The sequence below is a fragment of the Typopeltis vanoorti genome, chromosome 10, assembly GCF_054136105.1.
Source record: "Typopeltis vanoorti isolate ZY-2024b chromosome 10, IOZ_Tvanoo_1.0, whole genome shotgun sequence".
NCBI classification, from domain to species: Eukaryota; Metazoa; Arthropoda; class Arachnida; order Uropygi; family Thelyphonidae; genus Typopeltis; species Typopeltis vanoorti.
In genome coordinates, this window is record NC_143558.1 from 99188578 (window position 1) to 99210716 (window position 22139).

At 39.2% G+C, this 22139-nt stretch overlaps 1 protein-coding gene across 3 annotated transcripts in view; it reads right to left on the bottom strand.

Annotated features, from left to right (window-relative positions):
• The window catches only part of LOC150102627 (papilin-like), an 843028-nt gene that overhangs the window by 188918 nt on the left and 631971 nt on the right, over positions 1 to 22139 (bottom strand). For all 3 annotated transcript variants that reach the window (XM_090399411.1, XM_090399410.1, XM_090399409.1), the window contains one exon: positions 11882 to 12064. In XM_090399411.1, the coding sequence (XP_090255537.1) occupies positions 11882 to 12064 (183 nt within the window). The remainder of the gene's footprint in view (positions 1 to 11881; positions 12065 to 22139) is intronic.

The window sequence follows — 22139 nt, forward strand, 5'->3', positions numbered from 1 at the left end:
TGAAGCCGCAGCCTTTTGGCGAGAGCAGATATGCTAACTACTCAGCCAACCAGGCCGGAATTTTCACACATATCTTTACATCTTCAGCAAACAACTTGATATTTTCCTTCAGTTGATTTCACGTATCATTAATGTACAAAGTGAATAGCAGTGGTCCATGATATTTTTCCCATGCTGTCAGCCTCTTTAATTCATCCTGCAAGCACTCTGTATATCCTTCATTAATCTTTATAGTATATCAAGTATATATATTCAACAAACACTTCAATGTTTCCCATGAGAGCATTTCTTCTATCAAAGTTGTATCATTAAAGTTAAAAAAAAATAGCAATGGTCCAAGAACAGAACCCTGCAGAATATCGTGTTCTTTCTCCTGGATTTCCTCCACCATATACTACTCTTTGGTATCTGTCCATGTGCTGTTCTTATATCACAAGGGTGGCACATGGACAGATGTACCACTCTTGGCCATGATGACAGATTATTATTATTATCCAGGCCTCCATGGAATCAAAAAACTCATCGTGGGAGGTCCTTCCTAAGAAACACAAAGTCTATCAAGACTCATCGAGGGGAGGTGCCCCCCCCCCCCCAAGAAACACAGTCTATCATACCACTCCTTAAACTCATTGATCATTCTCACTCTCACCACCCCATCTGGCAATGCATTCCATGGTTCAACCACCCTCCACGAAAAGAAACCACTCCTCACCCTCTTGCTCACTGTTTCCTTTCATAACTTCCAGGGATGGCCTCTTGTCATCACTCCTCTCTGTTCAACTACGCGAAAGAACTCCTCAGTGTCAACCCTGTAACCACCTTTCAACAACAGTGGATAGAAGAATTTCTTCTTCTATCCACTGAACTCTGCAGTCCACATTCCCTCAGCCGATCCTCATAACTAACATTGTACAATCCTGAAACTATCTTTGTTATCTGCCTTTGTACCCTTTCCACAGGTTAATTTATCCTCTTCAAATCCTGGGATCCAAATCTGAGAACAATAGTATAAGTGTGGTCTGATCATGGTCTTATATAATGGAATGATAACTGTTTTATCTCTGCAGGTCAGTGTCCTTCTCATTATTGCAGCAATCCTCTGTGTTACCTTCACCACCTTTGCAATATGTCCCCTAAATTTCAGGTTTTTATCAATCCCAGATCTCTTATCTCCCCCTACTTCATCCAGTATAACTCCTCCCATAGAGTATGCAGCATCCCATTATTGTTTCCCAAACCTCAAGATCTTACATTTTGCTGCATTAAACCAACACCGCGATTCATTTGCCCATCTATCTAGCTGATTCACATCCTCTTACAGGGCTAACACATCTGCACTATTACTAATAATCCTTCCCAGCTTTGCATCATCTGCAAACAACTGAATATCCCCTTGCAATCCACTGACAATGTCACTGATATAAAGGTTAAACAATGTAGGTCCCAGTACAGAGCCCTGTGGGACCCCACTTGTAACCCTCTGCTTTCTTGAAACTGCCTCACCATACACAACTCTCTGATACCTATCGGACAGCCAATCGTGAATCCAGTTGACCAATCTGACATCCAGACCCATGTGCTGCAACTTAAATATCAGCTTATCATGTAGCAACCTGTCAAATGCCTTCGCTAAGTCTAAGAAAATGGCAGCATATGCCTTTCCCTCGTTTACTGCTCTTGTAACTTTATTATAAAAGGCTAGCATATTACTAAAACAAGAGCGCCCTCTCACAAATCCATGTTGATTCTCACAGATAACATTACCCTCATCTGCCCAGTTTTGCATACGGTCCCTCACTACTTTCTTGAAGATCTTAACAACTAATGATGACACACAAACTATAATTAGACACTTCCATTCTGCTACTGCCCTTATGCAATGGCACTATCTTACCTTCCTTCCATTCCATGGGCACATTTCCCACAGCCAGACTTTCATTGAAATGCTAGGTCAAACGCACTGTCAGTTCCCTAGCACATTCTCTCAAAACTCATGGTGAAATACCATCCAGTCCCACAGCTTTACTGACATCCAGAGTATTCAGTATTTGAAACACACTCTCCTCCTGTACCTCTAAACCTCGAACCTGCCCATTCCTTCTAGCATTAAAACTGACTCTTCCAGGATGAAATACTCCAATAAAGTGTTCATTGAACAATTCCACTATGTCCTCTGCATTACTCACTATATTCGCATTTTTATCCCACAATATCATTCTTCCACAGTCATTTCTCCTCGTACTGGCCACATAGCTAAAAACTTCCCTAGGATTTTCTTTGGATCTTAGAGCCAATTTCCTCTGATATTCCAGTTTTGCCTTCCTTACAATACTAGTCACTCTTCTGGCCTGTGTCTTATATTCTTCATGCATCTTCTCTTCACCTGTCTCCTTATATCTCTTCCATAGCTTCTTTTTCGCATGAAATTCCTGTTTAATATTGTTTGTCATCCACTTTACTCCAAATTGTTTCCTCTTCATTCGTGGTATACAACTTACTATTGCTGCTACAAATATTCTTTCACAATTCAATTTCCCATAGACTAATGATATCCCAGGCTTCCAATTCCTCCCTCAATGAAACTTTCCCAAGTTGACGCTTAGACTATTATAATCACCTGCCTTATAATTCCACATACGCACCCGTCTCTTTGATACTCCTGCATGTTATTCATTTTCCAAGTCAAAACCATATGGTCACTCTCTCCAACTGGTGGGAGAGATGTCATCTCAGTTATTATCAACTCTTCTGATGCTATAACCAAATCCAAAACTCTTGAACCTCTTCTTCCCTTTATTACATGTTGCCTAAAACATTTGTCCCTCAAGAATTCTAGAAATTCCATTCCCTTATTGCTACATGCATCTTCATCTCCCCAATTTATACTACTGTAGTTAAAATCTCCCATAACAATCATTCTTCTTGCACTTGCCAAACTCAACTGTCTAAACATCTCCTTGTCCCCACCCTCTTTGCTCCTAGGTCTGTAGCAACACCTCACCAAATATCCTCTCTTGCTCACCTCTACCTCACACCATATGCTTTCAAAATTATTAGTGTCACTGCTTTTCAGCGTCCACTCTTATGGGTCGTCACTTATCATAATCAGTATTCCATTACCATGCTTTCCCTTCCTATCCTTCTGAAAAATGCTGTACCCAGTGACTTCTATCCTGTTATTATATCCTCTTCTGTCAACCATGTCTTAGTGATCCCAATAATTTTTGGCCAAGCTGATGCTATCTGCACCACCAATTCCTATCCCTTATTCCGGATACTCCTGGCATTAGTATAAAGCATATAAATGGCATTATTTCTATACCCAACATTATCACCTCTGGACTCCACTGATCTCAGTGTTACCTGATGTCGTCAGATGCACCGCCAGATGGCCATGTACCACCCTTGTATCTCATTGAGGGAGGGCACCTACTCTACAACTCTCCATCTCCACTACTTAATGTACCAACCACAGCAAACTGCAACTACCATCATCATCTTATGCTGAAATGTGTGAGGAGATGGGAGTACAGTTTGTTAATGTGTGGAATGAGTTTGAGGGACGAAGTGAGCTGTATGGGAGCGATGGACTGCATTTGAGTGGTTATGGTGTGAGTCGCTTGGAGAGACTGCTGCTGGAAGGTAGAGAAGTGAATAGAGAGAATGAATCAGATCGAGAGGGGAGTGATGTGGAAGAGCAGGAGAGTAAGACAGGAGAGATTGAAGGAGTGGAAATGAATGTGGAAGTGAGTGGTATGAGTATAGATAATGAGAGAATGGGTGTCGGAATAAGTGAGACATGGTTAGATGAGGATGACATCCTGACAGGAATAGAGATGGAAAGGTATGATGTGTTTCGTGAGGATAGAAGGGGTAAAAAGGGAGGGGGAGTGCTATTGATGATAGAGAAAGAGTTATGTCCATACAAGGTAGAGATGCAAGGGGGAAATGGGGCCAGTGGTTTTGAGGCAGTATGGTGTGAGATAGAGGTGAATAGATTCAAATACTTGGTGGGATGTTGTTATAGACCTGGTAATGTGGATGGTGGTGATAGTGAAATGTATAGTCAAATAAGCCAAGCAAATAAGAAAAGGATGATCATTATGGGTGATTTTAATTATGGCAATATAGATTGGAATGAAGAGATAGCAACTGGAAGTAAAGAAAATGAGTTTCTTGAGTTTTTGAGGGATAACTACCTCAGACAGTATGTAACAGAGGGCACAAGAGGATTAAGGGTCTTGGATTTGGTCATCTCATTGGAGGATGTAATTATCAATGAGGTATCAAATCATCCACCAATTGGCGAAAGTGACCATGAGGTGATTACTTGGGTGGTTGCCAGCAGTGCAAGGACCCCTGTGAAAAAAGGGTATATGTGGAACTACAAGGGGGGTGATTATGAAGAGCTCAGGAGACAGCTTGCAGGTGTAGCATGGAATGAGGAGTTAGCTGGAAAAGAGATCAATGCAGCTTGGAGGATTTTCAAAAAATATTTAGTGGATGCAATGTCTAAATGTATACCACGGGTGAGAAGGTTAAATAAGTTAGGTGTGAGATGGATGAATAAAGAGATTAAGCATGCAATACAGAGAAAAAGGGCATTGTGGAGGCAGCATAAGAGAAGTGGAAGTAACCAATTTCATGAGTTCTACAAAGACCAGGCAAGGAGAGTGACTTGGTTGGTGAGAGTAGCTAAAGAGAGGTATGAACAGCAGTTAGCTAATGAAGCTAAAAAGAATCCTAGTGAGTTCTTTCGATATGTAGCCAGCAAAAGAAAGAATGATTATGGAAGGATGACATTGATTGGAGGAAATGGTATAAAGACAGCTGTTGCAGAATGTGTGGTGGAGATACTTAATGAGCAGTTCATAAAGATCTTTCAATCTTGTGAATGTGACTTCATGGAGAGATTAAGAGCAGTTGATGATGGGGAGGAGAGACTGACTGTAAGTGAGCAAGAGGTGTTTGGGGAGTTGAGTAAACTAGATGTAAATAAGGCTGTGGGACTTGATAATATATCACCACGTATTCTGAAGGAATGTGCCAGAGAGTTGACACCTGCCTTGACATATTTTTTTAATACGAGTCTTGCACTTGGTCAAGTCCCTAAAGAGTGGAAGGAGGGCAAGATTGTGCCACTTCATAAAGGAGGTGATCGAACTCAAGCATCAAACTATAGGCCTATCTGTGTGCCAGGTGTTGTGGTTAAGTTGTTGGAGAAGCTTGTGAGAACTAGGATCCAGAGTTGGGTTGACAACAATGGTATAATCTTTGATGGACAGCATGGATTTGCTAAAGGGAGGTCGTGTTTTAGTAATCTACTTACTTATTACAATAAAGTGACTGCTTCCTTGGACAGAGGAGAAGGATACACAGTAATATACTTGGATTTCGCAAAAGCTTTTGATAGAGTGCCTCTTGATAAGTTGACAGTCAAACTAGAGCAGATGGGGTTGGATATTAGATTAGTGCATTGGATTGGAGACTGGCTATCTGATAGGTATCAACAAGTTGTGTATGGGGGTGCAATATCCAGGAAAAGGAAAGTCACTAGTGGAGTGCCTCAGGGATCTGTTTTAGGGCCATTACTATTTAACTTGTATATTAATGATATTGGCGAAGATTTGGATGGAGATATTCAGTTGTTTGCGGATGATGCAAAGTTGGGACGAACCATAAAGAGTAGTGAAGATGTTGTGGCCTTGCAAGAAGACTTGAATAAATTGAGTGATTGGGCAAGCAAATGGGGATGTGAGTTCAATGTTGCAAAATGTAAGGTTTTAAAATTTGGAAAACAAAGATGGGATGCAGAATTTATGCTTGGTGAAAATATATTGTTGGAAGTAGAGGAAATAAGAGATCTGGGAGTGATAGTGGATAAGGATCTAAAATTTAGGGGTCACATCGCCAAAATTGTGAAGACAACACAAAGACTTCTAGGAATGATGAGGAGGACACTGACATGTAGAAGTAGGGAGATTCTTGTTCCATTGTATAAGGCTTTGATTAGGCCACACATGGACTATTGTGCCCAGATTTGGTCACCTGGTTTTCAGAAGGATGAAGAGATGTTGGAAAGGGTCCAAAGGCAACTGACTAAGGTAGTTTCTGACCTCTGGAATGTCGAGTATGAGGAAAGATTGAAAAGATGTAATTTGCAGAGACTAGTGGAGAGAAGGAAGAGGGGAGATATGATAGAGACCTACAAGTTGGTAAGGGGTTGCTATAGGATCAATGGTGGAGAAGTTCTACAGCGAATAGTGGGAGATCAGGGGAGAACCAGAGGTCATCCCTGGAAACTGTATAAAGAGGGTGTGAGTAGGGGAGTGAGAGGCAGGTTTTTTTCGTGCAGAGTTGTGAATGATTGGAATGCCTTGCCTGAGAGTGTGGTGTCTGCAGGGAGTTTGAATGTGTTTAAGACCCGGTATGATGAGATGTGTGTGAGATAAAAGGACCTCCTAGCTGAGTCTTTGACTCCATGAGGTCTTGTTTAATAATAATAATAATAATAATAATCTGTACCAATGCCATCTACTGCCCACCACCACCACTAACATTTTCACAGACAATCACAAAAATCCATGCCCACTGTGAGATTGGCTGGAGAGCAGATATGCTAACCACTCAGCCAACCAAGCCAGCATTCCACATATGCATTCCAAAGTCCTAATATAATCTTCCACACTCTTCTGAACTCTCTCTCCCTTTCACTCTCTCCACTGTATCTATATTGCCATGGAAACCAGGTTCACAAACACACAATAGTCTAGGTGAGGTCATATCAAGGCTCTGAAAAGAGGCAAAATGACGTCATTATCCTTAACAAACCAATGTTCATTTTTTTTCAGCAATGCAGTTGTCCTTTGACCTGTAACTGCAATCTTTGTCATGTGGCCCTTGAACTTCAGAACCATTGTAACAGTGCCTCTGTCAGATAGTTCTTGAGCAGGGCACAACAGCATTGATCTCCTTTCTGTCCAATTCCTCATTCCATGATATAGCCAAGCTAGGCTGTGGATTGTCATTTGCAAGTACTATTTCACAGAAGTAAATACCAGAAGAAAGGGAGCGTAATATTTTTATTTACAGTCTGGCTTACAGATGATGTGAAGGAAGAAATTATAATATCATGATATTATTATTTCAAAAGTTCTGTGTGTGCATCATGCAGAACTTTTGAAATGATCTTTATGTAACTAACCATTTTTGAGATTCCAGGATAGTATTAAGCACAGTGACATGTATAAGAAGAGCTCCTGATTGGGATAAGTTTTCTAGGAATAATTAAATATATATGTGTAATTTTTTGAGTAAGAGAGACTGTAAACGTTGTGCACTACTGGTTTTATTAGTGTGGGGGATTTTTTTTGCCAAAACTTAACTACGAAATCGTTATTATTAGACTTAGTAACCTGCAAAAAAATGGCAGGCGGCATTGTCATTCCATGACTTTAATTTAGATTTCAGTCATTTCTTAAGTGTGAGGTCTATTATATGTATTCTTTCAATTAAATAAATGATTTGTGGATATTTAGTGAGGATGGAAGGAGGATGTGCGCTAAGTGTGACCTGAATGAGGAATTGATGAATGCAAATATGAAATTGATGACAGAAAGTGTTAGTAGCGAGATTGTCATGGGGAAAATGGGTGCACATTTGAAAGAGAAGGATGGCGAGAAAGAGAGAGACAAAACAATGTTAAAAAATCAGTAAAAAAGAAAAATAGCGATTTGAAAACTGTAACGGATGTTAAAAGGGACGAAAGTGAGGTGAGAGTGGTGGAAGGAAACGAAATTGAGAGAATGAACGAAAATAGAAATGGCGTGACACAGAAATCAAAAGTGAAAAAAATCGAAAGAATGGATGATAGCGACAAAAGAATTAACGATAGCAAAAGTTGGACGCATGTTGGACTGAAAGTACGGAAACAGAGAAGGCTGAATGAGAGTGAAAGTGAGAAGAGGGGGTCAAGAGTTAGAAAGATTGAATGATAAAGAGAATGTGTCACAAGATTCGGAAGTTGAATTGGATTGGATGAGGCAAGAAATGAAATGAATGCAGAATGAAATTAAGAAAATTCAGGTAAAAACTATTAAAATAAATAATGATGGAATGAAAGAGTTAACGAAAGATGAGCGAGTGGCGTTGTATGGCGACTCCATTATTAAAGGTGTGCTGGAGAATAAAATGCACAAGGCATGTTTTCCAGGTGCTAAATGAGTAGAGTGATTGAGGCATTGGATATGAGGCAGGAGCAAGCAAAAGAGTTAATAGTATTAATAGCTACGAATGATTTGAGAGAGGACAAAGAGTGTGTCAGAATGGATACCAGGAGGCTACTTAAAAGGATAAAAGAGAATAGTGTGACAGGAAGGGTAGTTAGCATGTTGCCTAGGTATGACTGTGGTGAAATGAGGCAGAGATCAAGGATTATGAATGATATGCTGGCTGAAATGTGTGAGGAGACGGGAGTACAGTTTGTTAATGTGTGGAATGAGTTTGAGTGGTTATGGTGTGAGTCGCTTGGAGAGACTGCTGCTGAAAGGTAGAGAAGTGAATAGAGAGAATGAATGAGATCAAGTGGGAAGTGATGTGGAAGAGCGGGAGAGTAAGACAGGAGAGATTGAAGAGGTGGTTATGAATGGGGAAGTGAGTGGTATGAGTATAGAAAATGAGAGAATGGGTGTGCAAGAGGAGCAGGGAAATGGGGAGGCTCAGGGTGGACAGGGGTACACAGCATGAGAAAGGTGGATGCTCCAAGAGGAGGTGAGCATGTGTGGGCAGGAAAGGAATGGAATGACCAGGGATCAAGAGGAAACAGTTGGAATTGAAAAGGGTTTTAAAATGAAGAAGTAGAAAGGGAAATGGCCCCAGTCGAGCACGGAGAGATCACATCGAGTGAGTGGTAGTATCAGTAAAACTAGCTGTAGATCCAGAAATGAGCTGTTGTGTTTGTATACAAATGCTAGAAGTTTAAGAAACAAGGCAGATGAAATGGTTGCACTAATTGCATCTGTTCACCCAAAGATTGTCGGGATAAGTGAGACATGGTTGGAAGAGGATGACATCCTGACAGGAATAGAGATGGAAGATGTGTTTCATGAGGACAGAGGGGGGATAAAAAGGGAGGGGAAGTGCTATTGATGACAGAGAAAGAGTTATGTCCATACAAAGTAGAGATGCAAGAGGGAAACAGTGCCAGTGGTTTTGAGACAGTATGGTGTGAGATAGAGATGAATGGAATCAAATACTTGGTTGGATGTTGTTATAGACCAGGAAATGTGGGTGGTGGTGGTGGTGATAATGAAATGTATAATCAAATTAGCCAAGCAAATAAGAAAAGGGTGATTTTAATTATGGCAATATAGACTGGAATAAAGAGATAGCAACTGGAAGTAAAGAAAATGAGTTTCTTGAGTTTTTGAGGGATAACTACCTCAGACAGTATGTAACAGAGGGCACACGAGGATTAAGGGTCTTGGATTTGGTCATCTCATCAGAGGATGTAATTGTAAATGAGGTGTCAAATCATCCACCAATCGGTGAGAGTGATCATGAGGTGATTACCTGGGTGATTGCCAGCAGTGTGAGGACCTCTGTGAGAAAAGGGTATATGTGGAACTACAAGGGGAGGGTGATTATGAAGAGCTCAGAAGACAGCTTGCAAGTGTAGCATGGAATGAGGAGTTAGCTGGAAAAAAGATCAATGCAGCTCGGGGAATTTTCAAAAACTATCTAGTAGATGCAACGTCTAAGTGTATTCCAAGAGTGAGAAGGTTAAATAAGGTGGGAGTGAGATGGACGAATAAAGAGATTAAGCATGCAATACACAGAAAAAGGGCGTTGTGGAGGCAGCATAAGAGAAGTGGAAATAACCAATTCCATGAGGTCTACAAAGACCAAGCAAGGAGGATGACTTGGTTGGTGATGATAGCTAAAGAGATGTATGAACAGCAGTTGGCTAATGAAGCCAAAAAGAATCCTAAGGAATTCTTTCGATATGTAGCCAGCAAAACAAAGAATAATTCTGGAAGGATGACAGTGATTGGAGTAAATGGTATAAAGACAGCTAATGCAGAATGTGTGGTGGAGATACTTAAGGAGCAGTTCATAAAGATCTTTCAATCTTGTGAATGTGACTTCATGGAGGGATTGAGAGCAGTTGATGATGGGGAGGAGAGACTGACTGTAGGTGAGCAAGAGGTGTATGGGGAGTTGAGTAAACTAGATGTCAATAAGGCTGTGGGACTTGATAATATATCACCACATATTCCGAAAGAACATGCCAGGGAGTTGACGCCTGCCTTGACATATTTTTTTAATATGAGTCTTGCACTCAGTCAAGTTCCTAAGGAGTGGAAAAAGAGCAAGATTGTGCCACTTCATAAAGGAGGTGATTGAACTCAAGCATCAAACTATAGGCCTGTCTGTGTGTCAGATGTTGTGGTTAAGTTGTTGAAGAAGCTTGTGAGAACTAGGATCCAGAATTGGGTTGACAACAATGCTATTATCTTTGATGGACAGCATGGATATGCTAAAGGGATGTCATGTTTCAGTAATCTACTTATTACAGTAAGGTGACTGCTTCCTTGGACAGAGGAGAAGGATATACACAGTAATATACTCAGGTTTTGCAAAGGCTTTTGATAGATTACCACATGATAAGTTAATAGGCAAACTAGAGCAGATGGGGTTGGATATTAGATTAGTGCATTAGATTGAAGGCTGGGTATCTGATAAGTATCAACAAGTTGTGTATGAGGGAGCGATATCCAGGAAAAGGAAAGTCACTAGTGGAGTGCCTCAGGGGTCTGTTTTAGGTCCATTGCTGTTTAACTTGTATATTAATGATATAGGTGAAGATCTGGATGGAGATATTCAGTTGTTTGCAGATGATGAAAAGTTGTGACGAACCATGAAGTGTAGTGAAGATGTTGTGGCCTTACAGGAAGACTTGATAGATTGAGTGATTGGGCATGGAAATGGGGATGCAAGTTCAATGTTGCAAAATGTAAGGTTTTAAAATTTGGAAAACAAAGATGGGATGCAGAATTTATGCTTGGTGAGAATGTATTGTTGGAGGTAGAGGAAATAAGAGATCTGGGGGTGATAGTGAATAAGGATCTAAAATTTAGGGGACACATCGCTAAAATTGTGAAGACAACACAAAGGCTTCTGGAAATGATGCAGAGGACACTGACGTGTAGAAGTAGGGAGATTCTTGTTCCGTTGTATAAGGCTTTGATTAGGCCACACATGGACTATTGTACCCCAGATTTGGTCACCGGGTTTTCAGAAGGATGAAGAGATGTTGGAAAGGGTCCAAAGGAGACTGACGTCGAGTATGAGGAAAGATTGAGAAAATGTAATTTACAGAGTCTGGTGGACAGGTGGAAGAGGGGAGATATGATGTAACCTATAGGTATCCTATAACAACCCCTTACCTTACAAGTTGGTAAGGGGTTGTTATAGAATTAATGGTGGAGAAGTTCTACAGAAATTAGTGGGAGTTCAGGGGAGAACCAGAGGTCATCCCTGTAAACTGTATAAAGAGGAGTGTGAGTAGGGGAGTGAGAGGCGAGTTTTTTTTGTGCAGAGTTGTGAATGATTGGAATGCCTTGCCTGAAAATGTGGTGTCTGCAAAGAGTTTGAATGTGTTTAAAACACGGTATGATGAGCTGTGTGTGTGTGTGTGATAAAAGGACCTCCCAGATGAGTCTTTGACTCCATGAGGTCTTTGGGGTGGTAATAATAATAATAAACATTTAAATAATAAACAGTTTTAATTACTTACCATGCACAAAAAATGTCACTCACTAATTAAAGTTTCTTTCTATATAGAAAAAAAAAAAGGAATGGCAATACCATAATTATATACCTTCATGGGATGTTAAGCATGCTCTTTCACAATCATCATGAGTTTCAAAACGGTTAGCATTTCCCTCACATCCACCATAATAAAACTGTTGACATCTTCCAGATTTACTATTATAAAACCAATGTAATGTTAATGCCTGGCATGGACCTTCTTCTTTAGGAAGTGAACAAATATCTGAAGAAACTGAATATTGTGAAGAAAAATTACATTAATTTATGTGAAATGGAATACTCTTTAGTTAAATATTTGTCTAATGAACTCATAATTAAGAGTAGTGCATTCTAGATACCTCAAAAATGAACTATGGTGACCTGTGATAAACATAGAAGCCAATAACAATTCCATACTCCCCACAATATTAATATAAAAATTATTAGCATTATTTATAACTTCCATGAAATCACAAGACTGATTGTGTGTGGTCTTACATGATACAAAGTAGATCATCTCACTATGATGAATCTTTGGATTCCATGGAGGTATCATCCTTAAACTTGATGATAATTCACCATACACACTTTTGCTACTCTATCAGACAGGGCATTTCATTGCCTGATAGGAAGTGAAACCACCATCCTCCATGCAAAAATCCCACTTTTCACACTCTTTCTTACTACTTCCATTCACAAATTCCTTCTTCTTCAATATGAAAGTTATTCCCTAATGTCAATCCTATAACGACCTCATAATGGTTTAGGTATAAATGTCTCAATCATATCACCTCTTCATCTTCTATTCCATCATTCTGACTCTGAATAACTTAAGTCTATTCTTATAACTAACATTGTACCATTCTGATATCATTTTATTGTGGACCTGTATACCCTCTCCAAAGTTAATCTTTATCCTTCAGATTTTACTGACAAGATCGGGCCACAATAATCAAGATGTGATCTGATCAAGGGATTATACAATGGAATTACCATTCATTTAACTCTGCAGGTCAACATATTAGTAAATAAAACACATTTTTATGCATTTTTCTATATATTTTTCTACATTTTTCTATATACTAGTATATATACTAAGAATATATGCTGATTTACTAGCCTGCAATTATCTTTATGATTTCTACTGTTCATGGAATTCTTTTAAAACTTCCTGTGTCTCTAGCATACAGGCTAAAATTTTTTTTCCATATTTTGAGACATGTTCCTCAAAGTATCATGAGACCTGATACTTTGAGTGAGTCAATCTGTGTTTTCTTCATTGTTTGCCAGTGAGTCTCTCTCTCTCTGTGTCATTAGTGTTTTTTGTAAACAACAATTGCATATTTGAGTGTGCAATTCAGATCTGAAAGAAGTTCAACTTTGATTCTTTTCAAATTCTTTTGGAATTGTTCAATGAACACTTTATTGGAGTATTTCATTCTGGAGGAGTCAGTTTTAATACTAGAGGGATAGGGCAGGTTCAAGGTTTAGAGGTACAGGAGAAGAGTGTGTTTCAAATACTGAGTACTCTGGATGTCGGTCAAGCTGTGGGAACTGGATGGTATTTCACCACGAGTTTTGAGAGAATGTGCTAGGGAACTGACAGTGCCTTTGACCTGGTTTTTCAATGAAAGTCTGGCTGTGGGAAAGGTGCCCATGGAATGGAAGGAAGGTAAGATAGTGCCATTGCATAAGAGTGGTAGCAGACTGGAAGTGTCTAATTATAGGCCAGTTTGCATGTCATCAGTAGTTGTTAAGATCTTGGAGAAAGTAGTGAGGGACCATATACAGCATTGGGCAGATGAGAGTGGTGTTATCCGTGAGAATCAACATGGATATGTGAAGGGGCGCTCTTGTTTTAGCAATATGCTAGCCTTTTATAATAAAGTTACAAGAGCATTAGATGAGGGGAAAGGCATATACTGCCATTTTCTTAGACTTAGTGAAGCCATTTGACCGGGTGCCACATGATAAGCTGATATTTAAGTTGCAGCAAATGGGTCTGGATGTCAGATTGATCAACTGGATTCAGGATTGGCTGTCCGATAGGTATCACAGAGTTGTGTATGGCGGGACAGTTTAAAGGAGGCAGAGGGTTACAAGTGGTGTCCCACAGGGCTCAGTACTGGGACCTATATTGTTTAACCTTTATATCAATGACATTGCCAGTGGATTGCAAGGGGATATTCAGTTGTTTGCAGATGATGCAAAGCTGGGAAGGATTATTAGTAATAGTGCAGATGTGGTAGCCCTGCAAGAGGATTTGAATAAGCTAGATAGATGGGTGAATGAATGGGATGTCGGTTTAATGCAGCAAAATGGAAGGTCTTGAGGTTTGGGAAACATCGATAGGACATTGCATACTCTATGGGAGGAGTTATACTGGAGGAAGTAGGGGAGACAAGAGATCTGCGGGTTGATAATTGATAGAAACCTGAAATTTAGGGGACATATTACAAAGGTGGTGAAGGCAACATAGAGGATTGTGCTGCAATTATGAGAAGGACTCTGACCTGCAGAGATAAAAGGGTTATCATTCCGTTGTATAAGTCTCTGATCAGACCACACTTAGACTACTGTTCTCAGATTTGGTCCCCAGGATTTGAAGGGGATAAATTAACTGTGGAAAGGGTACAAAGGCAGATAACAAAGATGTTTTTAGGAATGTACCATGTTAGCTATGAGGATCGGATGAGGGAATGTGGACTGCAGAGTTTGGTGGTTAGAGGAAGGAGGGATGATATGATTGAGACTTTTAAACTGTTGAGAGGTGGTTACAGGGTTGACACTGGGGAGTTCTTTCGCTTGGTTGAACAGCGGGAAGGAGTGATGACAAGAGGCCATCCCTGGAAGTTACAAAAGGAAACTGTTTGCAAGAGAGTGAGGAGTGGTTTCTTTGCATGGAAGGTGGTTGAACCATGGAATGCATTGCCTGATGGAGTGGTGAGAGCGAGAACAGTCAATGAGTTTAAGGAGTGGTATGATAGACTGTGTTTCTTAGGGGGGACCTCCCCTCGATGAGTCTCGATAGACTTTGTGTTTCTTAGGAAGGACCTCCCACAATGAGTCTTTTGATTCCATGGAGGCCTGAATAATAATAATAATAATAATAAAATCTTTAGGATATGGAAGAATGGAAACATTAAACATTATAAAAACATTAATCAAAAGCGATGAATTGCATAAACTGTTGCTAGATGAAGGTGCAGTGCGTGATGAAAGCAAGAGATCAGAACTAAGAGGTGAAGTGAGAAAGATAATGAGGACAGGGAATGATGTCATAGTGACATACTGAATGGACAGGGAAACATGTCATAGTGAGAGTGGATGTTGGAAGTTTCTATATGGTCTCTAGTTCCTCTACTGTTCTTATGGCATTTCTCTATCCACATATGGCTCCAGCCTTTGTTGGATCACTTTTAGCATAATTTTACTTGCATGTGAAATTAAAGCAATGGTTCTGTAATTCTCACAATCTCTGGGATTTGATTTTTTTTGGAAATGGGATGAATAATGATGTTTTTCAATCTCTAGGTCAGTACATTATCTTCCAAATGTGTTGACAAATTTCCATGCAGTACAAACAAAAAATTAACAAATCAGGCTAAGAAAAATCCTTGGGAGTTTTTCGATATGGGGCAAGTAAAAAGAAGAATGATTATGAATACAAATGATGGCTATGAGGTTGAAGATATTGCCAAATCCAAAACATTAAAGCCTCTAGTTGCTCGAGTCACATGCTGCTTAACATATTTATCCGTCAGAAATTCAACAAACTCACTTTCCTTGTTCTCATATACTATCTCCTCCTTCCATTGTGTATTCCTGTAATTAAAGTCTCCCATCAGGATTACCATCTTTTTACATTATTATTATTATTACATGACACCTCCAGGGAGTCAAAAGACTCATTAGGGGAGGGCACATACTCTACAACTCTCCATCTCCACCATTTGATTGAGTGGTGGAGATAGAGAGTTGTATCTACACCAATGCCACCTATCGCACACCACCACAAATAATATTTTCAGAGATAATCACAAACATCCATGCCCATAGTAGGATTCGAATCCTGGAGCCTTTTGGCTGCAGAGTAGATACACTAAACACTGGGCAACCAGGCCAGTGTTGCATGCCCAACCAATTTGCCTAAACATTTCATAATCGGTGTTCTCTGCAATACCCGGTCTATAACAGCATCCTATCAGATATACTAGCCTGTTAATTTCAACTTCACCACACACAACAGAGATTCAAAATCTGCACATGTACTCTCAATATCCAAACTCAGTGAAAACTGATAGTACACAATTCCTCTGCAATCATTAACAGCACTCCACTTCCTCTTTTCATTTCCAATTTTCCAGAAAATTGTATATCCTTCCATTTCTATTCCTGACATCACATCATCCTCAAACAACCAAGTTTCACATATACCAATTATCTTTGGGTATATTGACTCAATTAATGTGACAAACTCAGCTCTCTTATTTCAAATACTCCTTATATTTGTATACAATCATAATAATCCTTGTGTCTTTGAGCCCATTCTACCAGCATCAGCATTCTCTATTCTAGCCACTATACCACACCTCTCTCTTTGGTCTAACCACTCCAGTTTCTCTGATCCTGACTCTGACTGCCATTCATACCTGTCTCATCCTTGCCTTTATGCATTAAATCACCTTGTACTGCTATGTACGTATCAATTTTTATCAGAAAACATTATATTATCATAATGTAAAATGTATTCTACACAATCTACCAATAATTGTCCTGACATCGCTGTTATTTGAAGTTATGGAACATTCCAGGTCTGTTAATAACATAAAAACTGGTGTAAAGATAGTAGGAAGCAGTATTTCATGGTAGCAGTTGAACACAGGTGGTATCGCAACATGACGTGAACTCAGTGACTTTGAGAGAGGTATTATTGTAAACTGTCACATTGGTGGCATGTCCATATGTGTCATTGCTGCTCAAGTGGAGCATCCAAAATCAACAGTTGGTGATGTGATCAACAAATGGAGATGTTCTGGCATTACTAGTGCAGGAAAACACCCAGGGCTGCTGAAAATCTGACAGGGACAGGAGGCCATTAAAACAAGTGGCATGCAAAACCAGCTACAATCAGTACAGATCATCCATGATGAATTCTAGAGTGCCAGTAACACCATGGTGAGCACCAATACTGTACGAAAAGAACTCCATTTACTGTGTTTCCACAGAAAAAAAGCAGAAGCAAGGTGCAAGCAACAAGTGAACTGGACAACTGACCAGTGGAAAACAGTACTCTAGAATGATGAATTAAGGTTAACCTGTTTCAAGTCTTATGGCAGGATGTGGAAGCAGCCTGGCAAATGCTTGTTACCATAGTGTGTTGTACCCACATTAAAGTTTGGTGGTAGTAGAGTAACGGTGTCGGGTGCATTCAGCTGGCTTGGAGTGGGATCACTGGTCGTTGTCTGTGAGCTCAGTACCTTGATATTCTGGATCAGTGTTTCTTAACCTGTGGTCTGTGATGATGGGACAGGTGGTCCATAGGCAGACTTAAATTAATTAAATAAATATATATTTTTTAGTTATCCAAACAAAAAAATATTAAAATTTAATAAGTAAGTAAAAATTATTGAAATCAAAGAGCCTTAAAAAAACCCAACAAATAGCGTCAGAATGTTCAAAGGCAGAAGCAATAAAACTATACTGTTGTTCACTTCACTCATCTTTTATTATGCATCATTTTGCCACTACAAATTTAGTGGCAGAATGACGAATAATAAAAGAGGGGTGAAGTGAACAACAATAGTTTTATTGCTTCCACCTTCTCTTGCTGTTTTGTCAGATTTGAAGTGAACATGTGTTTTATCCACATTTCAACCAATTGCTTGTCGTGTATTGATTTTCATTATTGAAGGTTTCCTTCAACCAACGCTCAGTGCATCTTCAGAAGTGCTAAGTAATATTTGAACAAAGTGTGTCATGAGTTAACGCCAGTATTTATATATTTATATATTTTTCGCAAACGTTTTTTAATAATGGAAAAGTGACTTAGAACTAGGACTTTGAAAAGAAGGGCAAATGAAACAAGTAATGCTAACCCTAATTGTAATACATGTGTTGTAACGGCGAGTAAATCTGATACTATTAAAGTAGAAGAAACAAGCAGTTCAAAGAAAAAATACAGTAGGAAATATAACAGTTCATATTTGGAATTTGGGTTTACTTGGTATGGAGATGAAAGTGAACAGAAACCTCAATGCGTTTGGTGTTATGAAGTGTTGTCAAATGAGTGCATGAAACCTGTGAAACTCCAATGACATTTAGAAACTAAACATTATGATGTAAAAAATAAGCCAACTGAATTTTTTTCAGCGATGCTTAGGGACATTAAATCATGGGAAAGATAATTTCAGTCATGAGTTCCATTAATAGCAAAGCACTAGAAGCATCCTATCTCTTAAGTTTGTGCATAGCGAAAACAGGGAAACCTCATTCTATCGGGGAAAATTTACTACTTACAACTATAAAAGATGTGGTAAAAACTATGTTTGGCAACAAGTTACTAAAAGATATTGATTTCATTCCTCTTTCAAATAACACTGTCAGTCACAGAATTAACGATATGGCAGGTGACATAGAATCTCAGTTAATCGAAAGAGTTAAGAAAAGCCCTTATTATGCATTACAAATAGACGAGACTACTGATGTTACAAAATGATGCGCAGTTAATATGTTATGTAAGATATGCGCATGATAACATTCATGATGATATTCTGTTTTGTAGAACTTTGTCATCCCGAACAACTGGAGAAGAAATATTTCACACTCTCAATAAATACATAATGCACAAAGGGATCCAGTGGGAAAAACATATAGGCTTCTGTTCAGATGGAGCTCGCTCTCTTACAGGCAGGCATAGTGGGGTTGTTTCTAAGGTCAAAGAAGTAGCTCTGGATATGAATTGGGTGGATTGTTTCATGCATAGGGAAGTGTTAGCCTCCAAAGGAATGCCATCAGAATTTAAAACTGTGCTTTACAACGCTGTCAAGCTAGTTAATTTTATTAAAGCTCAACCATTAAATAACAGGTTATCTTCAGTACCCTGCGATGAAATGGGCAGTGAATATACACAACTTTTGCTTCATTCTGAAATTCACTGGCTTTCCAGGGGCAAAGTACTAACAAGGTTATTTCAATTAAGGCAAGATTTTATTATTTGTAAATGAACGTAATTCTGATTTTGCATCACTCCTTGTTGACGAAGCATGGTTATCAACACTATCCTATTTTTCAGCCATTTTTTCGAAATTCAATGAACTAAATCTCTCCCTTCAGGGAAATTTTTTTAACTGTTCTTGATGCCTACAACAAAATAAAGGCATTCAAGAAAAAACTGGTTTATGGATTAATTATGTAAAAGACAGACAATTTGCACCTTTTCCAGCATTAGAATCCTTTTTAGTGGAAAATGATATTTTTGTTCATTCTGAGTTTGTGGAAAGGGTTTGTGATCACCTCAAAAATCTGAAACCGAATTTTGAAACATATTTTCCAAATAACTTTTATAAGAAATTTCTGTGGGTTCGCGATCCATTTCAGGCTTGCAGTCACGAGAACGACCTTTTGTTATCGAAAAAGGAACAGTTAATTGAGCTTTCAAGTGACAGTGGGTTTAAAATACAATTCTGTGATCTTGGTTTTGCTTGATTTTGGATCTCGTCTTCAGTGAGAAGTGAATTTCCAGAATTATCTGAAGAAGCATTGAAAATCATCATGCAGCTTTCTACAACCTATCTTTGTGAGAAAGGATTTTCATCGCTCCTTCAAATAAAAACAAAATACAGAAATCGTCTTAGTGTGTGTGCCGAAATATTGAGCCAGATATCCAGCAACTCTGCAAGGGCCGAGAAGCTGAACCATCTCATTAAAAGTAAGTAGTAAATAATTATATCGTCTTATTTATTTGTTAAATAGAAATTAAAACTTTGTTCAATGATGATACACTTTTAATCGTTTACTTCCAATTTAATTAAATAATTAAGAAATGGCACAGTTTTTTCAAAATGTTGGTAATTCCTACATAGGTTTTTTAAAAAAAATTACAAAAAATCAAAACGGCATATAGGGAAATAAATTAAAAACACTGTGTTTATTTTTGAAGTAAAACTTTAATTCCAACATTCCAAAATGTTATTCTTCTTGCTTTTCTGTTCGCAAAATCGTCCATAACATTGTCAAAGTGTATTTCATCACTCAGTTGCCATTTTATAGACAGTATGGCAAGATTTCATAAATGCCAAAAAAAGGAACCACCAGGAGCAGATCTCTCACTCCCCCCCCAGCTATGCCTTTGTAACTTAGTGGTCCGCAGAATTGTTTTAGGCATTTTACTGGTCCTTGGGCTTAGAAAGGTTGAGAAACGCTGTTATGGATAATCAGGTGCTGTCTATACTGTGGAAATTTTATGGAATAGATCCATGTTACTATCTAGACGACAATGCCCCATGCCACAAAGCTGCAGCTGTTATGGAATGGTATGAAGAGATGGGTGTTAAACAACTGCCCTGGCCTGTGCAGAGTCCTGACCTCAACCCCATCGAACACCTGTGGGATGAATTGGAGCAGCAATTGAGGTCCAGAGCAGCACGTCCTCTATCTGTTGCTAAACTCAGTGCTGCTTTTGATGGAAGAATGGAGACAAATTCCACCTGATGCCTGCCACACATTAAAAGAAAAGCCTTCTTCAAAGGGTGCAAGAGGTGGAAGACAAAAGTGGACATATCCAATATTAGGGCTCACCTGCTGGTATCAATTGTAAATTGCTAAAGTGTCCAGACAATTATTATTAGATAGTGAATAATAACAACGCTAAGATACTGAGAGCACTGCTAGTGCATGAAGACAGATGCAATGAATGACTCGAGCTGCTAAAAAAAATAAGTATTATTAGTAAGGAAAGATATAATTGTGTTTATTTCATGACAATACTGGTTTTTAAGTTTATGCTATTTGAACTGACAATTTTTTTATATAATTACGTGATATTTAGTCAGGATTTTAAGATCTCAGTATTGTCTCCACATGTAGCAATCATAGTCAACATGGTGGCTGCCAGTTTTTATAATAGCAACCATCCCCCATTTAAAGACTACATCACTAGTAACCTAGCTGATGATTTTGTAGCTTTCTATGCATGCATTATGTATGCATCCTGTTGTTTAAAAATGTGGCAGGTGAGAGATGGGGAGGTGTATGTGTGCATGAAATGTAGGCAGTGGGAGGTGCTGGGAGACACGAGTGTCTCCATCTTGGGATTTAGTAGCGACAGAGATAGTGCTTTGGAAATGGGTAATTTTCAGTTTGTAGATGCCAGTAGTGTGTTGGAGGATGGAGAGAATGTTGAAGACCTACATATAGATTTAGCCCTGGGTAGTTAGTGAACAGAGATAGTTTGTCTTATGGACATGATCGCTGTGTGTGTGTGTGTGTGCGTGTGTGTGTGTGTGTGTGTGTGTGTGTGTGTGTAAATGGTAACTGAAGCAGAATGTATGGAGAGAGAAATAGAACTGCTGAGAAAGGAGATGACAGAAATGAAGACTGAGTTGAGCATGATGATGAAGATCTTGGGAAAATAGAGAGGTTGGCTAGTGTCAGAGGAATGAGAGTGGATGTACGAGAACACCATCAGAGAGCAAGGGAGAGAGGAAGGTGAGAGAATAGTAGAGACAGTGGAAGAGAGGAAATTGCAGAAAGATGAGAGAGTCTGGAGGCAGGGGATACAGAGATGAGAGGGAAAAACGATGAATGTTGATTGAAGATTAGATGATTCAGGGTATGCAGAGTACAGTGCCAGATTAGTGCTGGCCAGGTGGAATGACAGATAATGTGGCACTGGTGGTGAAGAGAGGTGAAAATGTGAAGGATATGACAGCAATGGTTAGGACGAATGACCTGAGAGGTAGCGTGAATCATGTAGCACAAGATTTGGGGTTACTGTTAGACAGAGTGCAGCAGAAATGTACCCAAGGAAAGATGCCGAGTGAGTGCCCCAGTATGATAATGCAGAGTGGAAGAGAAGAGCAGTGATGATGAATCAGATGGTAACAAGAATATGCAGGAAAAGAGGTCTGGAATATGTGGATGTGTGGAGTACATTTGAGGAGAGAAAGGTGCTATGCAAGAGATGGATTACATTTGAATGAAGAAGATTGCAGACATTTGGAAAGACTGTTGTTTTCTGGGTAAGCAAGTGTGTTGGGACAAGAAAAATAGAATTGCACAAGTGGAATGTTGCAGGAATGGCCTTAAGGATATATAATGTACACCCC